Genomic DNA, 10,895 nt, shown 5'->3' on the forward strand with positions numbered 1-10,895 from the left:
AAGTTGCGTCTTACGTCCTCAGTCATTTTTATCCGGACAACAATACGTGTGTATTAAAGCAAAGGTAGAAGACTTGATTTGATTTATAATGACTTGATGCTATTATAGTCAACTTGAATTTAAGGATAAGGAGAGTTCTTCGTGAGTTAACATAAGAGGTAGGTCCTATCGGTGACACGGTTTCAAAATTGATCGACTTAAAAAGACGAAAGTGGTCAAGTATCAAAAACACGTATCACGAGATTTCTGTTGATAATTCTCTGTTTTTCCATTTATAATTTTATGTTAATTTTTTTTAAATGAACATTTTTTAAAATGTTCATATTAATGTTCATTTTAAAAATGAACATATTAATAAAATAAGTTTTAAAATGAGCATTTTTAAAATGTTCATTTTTTAAAATGAACATTAATATGTTTTAAAATGAACATTTTTAAAATGTTCATATTAATGTTCATTTTAAAACATATCACGAGATTTCTTCATGAGTTCATATTAATGTGATATTTAATAAAAAAATATTGGAAAATTTTAATTATTATTAATTAAAATATAAATTATTAGAAAATATTTAATTATTATTAATAAAAATATGTTTTATTAAAAATAATAATAATTTCGAAAAAAATTAAAAAAAATTAAAAGTGGATCACCAGATTTCTTCTTTTTTAAGAGGATTATCACCAATTTTGATAATAACTAAGATTAACTCAGAATTCTCAATACATCATCTAACTAAATTTAGCTTAACAACGTGAAATACTTAAATTCAAGTTGACTATAATAGTACTAAGTCATTATAAATCAAATCAAGTCTCCTACCCTTGCTTTAATACACACGTATCGTTGTCCGGATAAAAATGACTGAGAACGCAAGACGCAACTTTGCTCCAATTTTAGTACAATAATTTATTTTCAGTAATTTATAGGTGATATTTAATAAAAAATATTGGAAATTTATTTTCAGTAATTTATTTTCAGTAACTTGCTTTGTTGATTTCTTGATGGAGTTGTCAAAGTTATGCCATTTGTATTCATTCTTGTTTGTGAATCGATTATTTTCAGTAATTTTCAGGTGATAATTTTGATCCTATTCTCAGAGTGAGTTAATTCCATCTACGTTAATTTTGCTATACTTGCTGCAAGAAGCAATTTCTTCTTCATGATTAGTGATAATACCATATCCCTTATTGTATATCAATTACTTGCCAAAACCAAATCGCATCGACTATTACTTTTGTGCAAGTAATAACACTCACATATCTTTAAGAAATCAAATAAATCGGGCCATAAGTTCATTTACCCATAAGTTTCTTTATACATATTTTTCTGAAAATATTTTGTCTATATAAACTTATATAAACTGGTGGCCGCTCCCTCCAAAACTGTCTTCCCTCCAAAACAATGGAATCGAACTTCATGTTCGCCTACAACCATCCCAAATTCTCCGACCGCGTGCTCCGGATCGAGGTCGTGGGGGAGCCTCCCGATGGCGAGGTTGGCATCCAGCGGGACACCCACCATAAGCGGCAGAGTGACACCGACGACGTCACAGACCAAGGTTGGAAACCCCTCCTCCTCCTCCTTTTCTTCCCGTGTGTTCGCTGCCGCTCTCCCTTTCTTCCATGTCTTTTACTTTTTCCTATAATGTGAATTGCCGGAATGTATAGATTATTGGGCAATGAGATTTGGTAATACGAAGAGCCTCTTGGTGGATACATTGTTGCCCTGTGTTAACCACCACATCATCAGGGGATATACTTCTTTTACTAGTGAAATAAACTTAATTTGCTTTGTAGGTGGTAATCTCATTCGAATTGGTAGCAAAAATGAATATCATATTCAGATTTGCCTGCTTAACGATATTTGCCCTCCATGAAGATTTTCTTAGATGCGTTCATGAGAGTTGATCAATTTGATTATTTTGTGAGTAATCATGTGTGTGGTTTTGACAACCTGCTCATATATATAAACGAGTAGTAGAATAAAATGAAAAAAGGGCAGGAGAACTTACCTGTCTTTCTTATGTAGTTGGCTCTGGAAGCCATTTGGCTATCGAAGGAAGACTGACAAAGATGTGGAATTATTGGCTATCTTGAAGATGAGGTTTGCAAATCTGATCAAGAGGGCTAGCCAAATTAGGAGATGAGTCACATAATAATTAGCTCTAATGATTAGGCTATACGAAATCTAAAATGTTAGTAAGCTAAGACCACAAGCACTCCGGATGAGTTCAATTGTCATGATATACACAAAAATAGACATAGTCTCCTCCTCATTGTGAAACTTGGATCCATCACTTTGTTTAGTCATGAATAAAGAGGTGAATGAATATTTTGTTTCTATGTTTATGTGAATCTTGTTCAAGAAACTTGAAAACTTGCTACCCATGTAAAAATATGAGTCTTATATGTAATTTTTAGGTGTATATGATGTTGTTTTGATGGAATGGCTGACTTTAATGTTCAAATTTTTTTAAAAAAATTAGTTCAACTTCGAAACTCACTACATTGTTCAAGAAAATCCTCTACTGTCCCTACATCCATGAAGAACTTTAGAGGTGGATGAAACCAACATCTAGTTTCATTTATTCTGATCTTATCTCTTTATCGTCTTGATCATAGCTATATTTGCTATCAATTGGGTTTTTTCTGTTCCTGTAAATCTACCTACTCTTTAATTTGGATAGTTCTCATTTGACACTAGACTTTAATATACTGGCATTTAGTCTGATCTTTTCTCTAGGTTTCTGGATTCACATTTCAATCTAAAGATATAGGTCCTTTGAGAATCATGCATGAATTTTTTTTTTAGAATTTCTTGCTCTTGACAACCTCTTTCATTAAAAAAAGAAAACCTCTCCTCCTCCTTTTCTTCCCGTGTGTTCGCTGCCACTCCCCCTTTCTTCCATGTCTTTTTACTTTTTCCTATAGTGTGAATTACCGGAAAGTATAGATTATTGGGCAATGAGATTTGGTAAAACGAAGGGCCCTTTCTCATATCAGTGTGTCATTTCCATAGAGAGTAAATGAAACCAAGCATCAAACTTGGCTGGCATGTGAACTTTTCTCATATTAACATAGTCCCAATCCACGGTGGTATAATAGCAAAGGTAATTAAAAGTGTATTTTAACCAATGTTCAATCTGTTGTTCCGTTTGACAGAAAGTTATAGAACTTGTCATTGTCATGTGTCTGATTTTAAAATCAAGTTTACAGTCCATGTTTTTCTATGGCGATGTTGATTGTTGTAAACAGCAATGCCAGATATTACATGACACCATGATCGACGAACATGGCAAATACTAACTTGAACTAACCTGAAATTTTTTCTTATCTTCCAAATGTGAACTAAGTTGTTGTCTTTAAAGACAGAATAAAGAAAGCACTCCGATACTTTGAATTGTTTTCTCGACGGAGTTGGACCTTCCATTTATTTGTATTCATGCTCTTGAATTGATTATTTTCGGTAATATATATACAGGAGATGATTCTGATCTTATCGTCAGAGTCAATTCTATCTACGTTAATTCTGCTATACTTGCTAAAAGAAGCCCTTTCTTCGACAAGGTTAGTGATAATACCATATCCCTTACTGTGATAATATACATTTTCATTTCTCGATCACATATGCTAAATCTTATTTTCCTGTGGCGTATTTTTCTCTGTTAGCTTTTCACGAATGGCATGAAAGAATCCAATCAGCAGGATGCGACTGTGAGAATCAACAAATCAGGTATTGCTTTTGTATATTTTATTTATATATATATATATAATATTTTATGTATATTTATAATAGGAAAAAATGCATGCAAATATAATTTATAATATATATATATATATATAATTTTATGTATATTTATAATAGGCAAAAATGCATGCAAATATAATTTATAATATATATTTATATTTATATTTATATTTATATGCTTTTACCGATTGATCACCTAATACTCCAAAAGTATATCCTTGTTTTAATACGATACGAGTCTCCAGGATTTGACAAAATTAACAAAGTTGATTGATATTACACTGTCTGTCACATTGTTATTCTCTAGTGATCGATTCATCTTTATGAATATTTTTTTTTGTCAATCTTCTTGATTGTCATATACGCTTGTACATTCCAAGTTGATATCAGCACAACTTGCACGCGTCAATCGATAAGCAATGTCATCCCTCTTTTATCTCTCTTCTCTTTTTTGCACTTTATAAACAGAGGAAGCTGCTTTCATGGAGCTCTTAGGCTTCATGTACGGAGGAAACTTGCCAACTATCTCGCCCACCCTCTTAGATGTGCTGGTTATTGCTGATAAATTTGCCGTTGATTCTTGCGTGCGCCGTTGCGCTGAGTTGCTTGGAAGCTTACCTATGAACATGGAATATGCACTGCTATATCTGGATCTCCCATCTTGTGTTTCCATTACACCAGAAGTCCAGTCTCTAACAGATGCAGCCAAGGTGTTCATTTGCGATCAGTTCGGGGACATAACCAAGTGAGTCCACATCTACCAGTGATAAAGATGAGTGAAAATTTATTTGTTTTCTAATTACGGATTCCTGAACTACAGGTTGCAAGATGAATCGACGATCCTTCCTCTTGCTGCCATCGAGGTTTTACTGTCTAGTGATCGTCTCCAAGTGGCATCAGAAGATGCAGCCTATGACTTCGTGCTCAAGTGGGCGCATGCTCGGTACCCGGTACCGGAAGAACGGCGTGAGATCTTGGGGCCTCACCTACTCCACCATGTCCGTTTTCCTTATATGAGTCTCGAGAAGCTCAGAGAAGTCCTCGATGACTTGGATCATGAACTTGTTTCCGAATTAGTGAACGAGGCTCTTTGGTTCAAGGCAGATGCCCTCCACCGGCAACGTGCCCTCGCTGCTGAGTCAACGCACAAGCGGTTTACGGAGAGGGACTACACACATCGTCCGCTCAAGATCCTGGAATTCGATAGGCCACATCCGCAATGCATCGTATACCTGGATCTCAGGAGGGAGGAATGTGCCACCAAACTGTTCCCAGCAGGCCAGATCGACTCCCAGTCATTTCACTTCGGTGGACACAGATTCGTCCTATCAGCAAGCTACTACTCGAATACGAACACTGGCCGCCACTTTCGCCTTCTCCTAAGGATGCAGCCCGACGGTTCGGCCAGCTTTCCGGTAATAACCTGTCGGAGTTGCCCAAGAATGAAGCCATCCAGAGATTTTCTCGAGAGGTACGAAGAAAGGTCCACTTTAAGGGGTCGGAACACAGAAGTCTCCCGGAGCCTGCTTGATTTACAATGGAACTCATTTATCGCCGACAAGAGCAAGTACTTCATCGATGACACCCTCCAAATGAGAGTTGCGTTGACCATCAGGTAGGCTCCACCGGCTTACCTGTAGTAGTACTGTTGTAAAGAAGGAGAACTCTCAAGATTTGATGATGAAGTGCTTCGACATGGAATAGATAATATAGATTTCTGACTTATAATTTTCTTATTTCTTCTTACAAACACAACTCATATTTATGATAGATTTGTTGTTGTCACCGTTGCCTGTTGCTACTGTTTCTGTTGCTAATATGATTGTATGATCATCATTAAAAAAAAAAAAAAAAAGGCTCTCACAAGGCTTTACAATCGAAGGGTGCGTCCTCGGCCAATCAAAATCATGCAAAAGGTCGAGATCAGTGACTCGACACGTGCTCGAGGCAAGCTAGCCCCGAACTGGGAAGGTCCGTTTCGGGTGGTCGACGTAGTCCGAGACAGGACTTGCCGTCTCACCAGGCAACGAGATCGGTTGTCGAGAACCTAGCACATATAAATTCAATGTTTAAGCCGAAGCCCCAGCGCCCAAAGCCAATCAGGCCTCCCGACTTTTTTGGCCACCGGACCCCATCAGGTCGGGCAAAGAGTCTCAACACAAGAGCCAAGGGATTATATACAATAAAAAAACACAAACTTGTTTATAAAACTCTAGTGGTCCGTCGGTTTAGAAAGGAGAAGTTTCATTGATAAAAGGCAAAAAGGATTACACTGCCCGGTCGGTCGCAGCACACAAAAACAAAATACATCTTGAAGCAAATCCTAAACCTTGGGGAGGTCGACGCTATCATTGAACGGGACTTCATCCGGCATTTGTACGTTCTCGTCCCCGGGAAAGTTGTCGAAGGGGTCTTCCTCGATCTCCAGGTCTGGATACCGAGCTCGGAATCTGGCCAGAGCAACCTGATACCCATACTCGTACGTCGCTTGCCCAGACCTCTGCAACTCGAGCTGGAAACCGCATGACTCTTTGTACTCCGCTATAGCTTTCTTGCCTTTCTCGGAAGCTGCTCGGGTTTCCTCAGCAAGGGCCTCCTCAGCTTTCTTCGCCTTCGCCCGAGCTGCCTCCAGATTCTGCGACAAATCGAATAGCTCACCCTCCATCGAGTAGACCCTCCCGCGGGACTCCTTCAGCATACGCTGAGTCTCCACAAGCTGTTGCTCCACCCCTCCGAGCTTTTCCCGGAGCTCACTATCTAGCCGCTCATCATGTCCAAGCTCCAACTTCAACCGGGCAACCTCCCCCTCTAGATCGGTCGCTGCGATGGCCTCCGGCACGGGACCGGCCTTCAAATCCTCTATTTGGCCACGGAGCTCGGTGATCTTGTCTCCCATGCAGTTGATCATCCGACCCACGTCATGAACCCGATCTATCATCGCCATATGATAATGCTGATTCTGCACAGAAAAAGCATAAATCAGAAACCGAGGAAAGATTTGACGAAGACAGAAGAACAAATGGCACCCTTACCCAGACTAAAGACTTGGCGGCCTTCTCTATCAACACTTCTAACGGCGAACTATACAATTGCTTCGAGCAAAGCGCACCTCAGACGTATATCGCAGCGGAAGAGCCATTTGTCCATACTTGGCTCCCAGCAGTCTACCCGACCAGCGTGGCTCGAGGGGGGCATCCGCTTCACCGTCAGGCAGATCTCCCATAAACAAAGCCCGAAAGGGCTTATTCTTAGCACGCTGTCACGGATAAAACTACATGTAAACAGAGTTTTTGATGTAATGCTCATGCATGTCTATGTCTTTAAGTTTTATTCATGCTTTGTGTTATGGGAAACAACTTTATGCCGTGGCCTCGGGGTCGACGCGGCTGGGTTCGGGTCCGAATGTCGAGGATCCGGCTCGGATCGGTTGGGTCGTGGCGGTGGATCGTCGTTTCCTCTGGGATGGGGGCTCCTCGCCTAAGCGTCCGGTGGGAAGTGCCTCGCCTTCGTACCTGCACACAGGTCGGGTCGGGGTGCTTGACCCGACCCCTTCGACGATCGAGTTAGTGGATGTGGAGAGGCTTTCAGGTGAAGAAGGGTCGTTTTGGTGTGTATGCGTTGTGTCTCCTCCTCTGTTCCTTCCTCACGAGCGGTTCTTATAGGGCAGCTTACTGATCATGATGTGCCACTTTGCAGAGGGCATGTCATATCTCTGATGGCGTCCAGTTCCGGTACTGGCATTGCGTGAAGAGCTGAGCTGTTGCAGGGTATGGACGTCCTCGATCGCCGTTCTACTCTTCCTCGGCCGTTGATGTCGGGTCAAAGCGACGAGGTCGTTGTCTGAAAAGGGCTGACGTCTGCGCACATCGCGTCGACATTATTGTCTTCCTTGGGCGGAGTGTCGTCCACGTGCGGCTGACGTTGTCGGGCGTCATGTTGCTATTTTTTCCCTATCACTTTGCATAGCATGTAAAGGGCTAATAGTAGACTTAGCAGTCTCATTTTCTTTGGTTTTGATGGTCATCATAGGCTTGCAACAAAAGTTGTGTCATGTGGGCACTTATAGGGATATTGGTCTGATGAGGGTAATAATGGCGATAAGACTCGGGCTGACGTCAGCTACCTTGGATGACGCCTCGATTGACTTGATAACACCTGGTCAAACAAGACCAGAACGCCGACCGAGGCACATCACTATCCTGCAGGAGCCCAGCCCCTCACGCCACGCCAACACCACTGTCAGACGTTACCGGGAGTGCGGTCCTGCTCCCTGCAAGCGGTCACACCAGACAACGGTAACCTTTCACTATAAAACCCCTTGCCTACCAAGGAGGAGAGGGGACGACAGATAAACACCAACAAACCCCCTGCGACCTTCTACTAACTTGATCGTCGGAGGGGTCGGGTCGAGCTCCCAGACCCGACCTGTGTGCAGGAACGAAGACGAGGCTCCTCCCCCGGACGCATAGGCGAGGAGTCCCTCCCCGGGAGGAAAAGGCGACCCACCTCCACGACCGGACAGACGACCTCAGTAGCCTCGAGGAACCCCCCTGGGAGATCCCCCGTCATCCGGACTCGAATCGAGCCGTGTCGGCCCCAAGGCCACAGCTTAAGGTTGTTTACACCAACATTTTGGCGCTAGAAGGAGGGCCCCGGAATGTCGAGGGATCGCTAGATCTACTCCGTCGAACCCGCAGCCGAAGGGTCGCACCCGATAGGGGCTCCGGGGGAACACATGCCCCGCATGGGGGTCCCCGCAACGAACACCCCGCCACCACCTCAAAGCGCTATTGGCGTATATTCAACAACTCGAGCTTGTCGCCGCCCGATGTCCCCCCTGCGCGGCTTGCCCGCCTGCGCCGTGCACCTCGGACGCAACCTGCCGCCCGAGCCCACCTTTGCGCGGCCTGCCTGCCTACGTCGTGCTCCTCGGCTCCATGCAGCCCGAGACCACACCTGCGCGGCCTGCCCGCCTACGCCGTGCACCTCGGCCGCAGTCGGTCCGAGACCTCTGCGTGGCCTGCCCGCCTAAGTGTTAGGATCGGAGCGGCACTAAGAGGGGGGGTGAATTAGTGCAGCGGATTAAAACGTTGGTTTTTGAAATCGTTCATACGGTAAACACTGAACTTGAAAAGCTTAACTTGAACGCGTATTCATGAAGATGTGCAGCAAAGGTAATAAAGTAAGTATGAAAGTTTGCAGTAAGATAAACAGCAATAAATAAATGCAAACCGGAGATCACGCCAATTTTAGAGTGGTTCGGTCAAATGACCTACATCCACTTGCGAGGCCCCTCTTCGATGAGGCTCTCACCTTCCACTAGCAAATCTCTTGAAGGGGAAGAACAAATACCCATCTTACAACTTTTTACAGATGGTTCACACTCTTACAAATCTTCAACAAGAAGGAAGGAGGTGAACACTCTAGCAAATTGAAAAACAAGACTTGCTAAGACTTTTCTAAGACCTTTTTCTCAATCAATTGCTTCTCAAAAGTTGTGTTCCCTGTTGAGAATTGAGGGGTATTTATAGGCCTCAAGAGGATTCAAATTTGAGCTCTAAAAATTTGAATTCTCTTTGGTTTCCGATGCTGGCGGTGCCACCGCCTGTCAGTGTCTAACACTGACAGTGTACTGGCAGTGGAACCGATTGACTCCTCGGGTTCTGGGCAGTGCCACCGCCCAGCCAAGCGGTGCCACCGCCCAATCTGGTGGTGCCACCGCTAGACACTTGTTCATTGGTTGGGCTTTAAGTCCAGCCCAAACCAAGTCTAATTTTGGGCCCAGTTGGCCCCTAACTAGGGTATAGGATTATCTCTTAATCCTCACCCTAATTACATGTGAACTACATAACTAAAAACATAATCCTAAGCAAGTTGTTAATCGGCGAACGTCGAATTACGTTCCGACGAGCTTTACGGCGAACTTCCGATATGCCCTCGATTTTCTTCCGGTGGACTTCCAGCAGGCTCCCGATCTTGTGACGGCTTCAACGAGTAGCCGAGCCTTCTCGGTGATCTCCGTGAACCTCCGACGATCTCTTCAGCGAACTTTCGAAAATACCGACAAGTTCCTTATTTCTTCTCGGTTGGTTCCGGCAGCATCTCTGACGATTCTTCGGACTCTTAAATGTCCATCGAACTCGACTCCGGTATTCTTGCTTTATGTTTTCTAGTTATCATAGTTGATCCTGCACACTTAATTCAATAATATGGATTAGATCAATTAACCCATCAATTGATTTTATCATCAAAATCCGAGATTCAACGATCTCCCCATTTTTTATGATGATAATCAATTGATGATGGAGTTTAAACATAACTCCCCCTATCTATATGCCATATTATGAGAAGATAAAAATACTTGAATTCCATCCCATTGAATTCAAGCATAAACCAATAGGTTCTAACTATTGAACTTATCGTTATTCTCATTAAGCATAAGTAAATATGAAACATCATATTTCTCATTAATTCCAGTTAAGTCGAATGATAAGAAATAATTTTTACTACGACAGGAGATAAACATTTTCAACATGAATTTCATGATATACATGTAAGGCATGATTGCGATATACTCAAGGATTTTATAAGGCATATAAGACTTATTGATGCGCATAAGAGATTTTCATTAAGTCATACAAGTCATCACTTCTCCCCCTTTGTCATCAACAAAAAGAGATGAGCTAGATAATTTATGATCATAGAATTCGCTAAAAATGATCATAGAATCATAAAAAAAAGTTTAGCATTTAATAGTAAACAAAATTCATTATTCAAATTTGTTAAAAATAGTTTATCCAAAAGAAATCATCATTTATGCAGAACAAAATAGTAGTTATCTAAAAGGAAGGATCAGTTTTCGTTCAAACGATGACAAACTTCGAACTTGACATTAAAAGTAAACAGAACAGAATACATCAATTAATCCTTAGGAGGTAATCCACAGTGCTGATACATTATATCTATTTTTTCATTCATTTGTCGTAGTGCCTTCAAAATTTCAACTTGTTGATTTTGAATTTGTTCTTGCTGTGATTTGAGTTGATCTTGTTGGAATTTGATCTGAGACAGTTCCGCCATAATGAGTTCTTCAGAGGATGAAACAGGAGCTGAAGGTGCTGCGCCAAAGGGACTAGGAGGAGGA

At 41.9% G+C, this 10,895-nt stretch overlaps 1 protein-coding gene across 1 annotated transcript; it reads left to right on the forward strand.

Moving 5' to 3' along the window:
* The first annotated feature begins 1,405 nt into the window (after window positions 1–1,405).
* On the forward strand, window positions 1,406–5,370 carry LOC135631622 (BTB/POZ domain-containing protein POB1-like). The gene is made up of 5 exons (XM_065139361.1): window positions 1,406–1,562; window positions 3,485–3,570; window positions 3,673–3,736; window positions 4,220–4,496; window positions 4,572–5,370. The coding sequence occupies exons 1-5, from the start codon at window positions 1,406–1,408 to the stop codon at window positions 5,368–5,370; spliced, it is 1,383 nt and encodes a 460-aa protein (XP_064995433.1).
* Window positions 5,371–10,895: the final 5,525 nt, after the last annotated feature.

Source organism: Musa acuminata, chromosome BXJ3-2 (genome assembly GCF_036884655.1).
Source record: "Musa acuminata AAA Group cultivar baxijiao chromosome BXJ3-2, Cavendish_Baxijiao_AAA, whole genome shotgun sequence".
Lineage (NCBI taxonomy): Eukaryota > Viridiplantae > Streptophyta > Magnoliopsida > Zingiberales > Musaceae > Musa > Musa acuminata.

Bases quoted from the DNA above. Each gene is read 5' to 3' on its own strand.
- LOC135631622 (XM_065139361.1), top strand. From the start codon at position 1,406: ATGGAATCGAACTTCATGTTCGCCTACAACCATCCCAAATTCTCCGAC. The intron at 1,563-3,484 runs GTTGGAAACCCC...ATATATATACAG, and splicing joins CGACGACGTCACAGACCAAG to GAGATGATTCTGATCTTATC. The intron at 3,571-3,672 runs GTTAGTGATAAT...TTTCTCTGTTAG, and splicing joins GAAGCCCTTTCTTCGACAAG to CTTTTCACGAATGGCATGAA.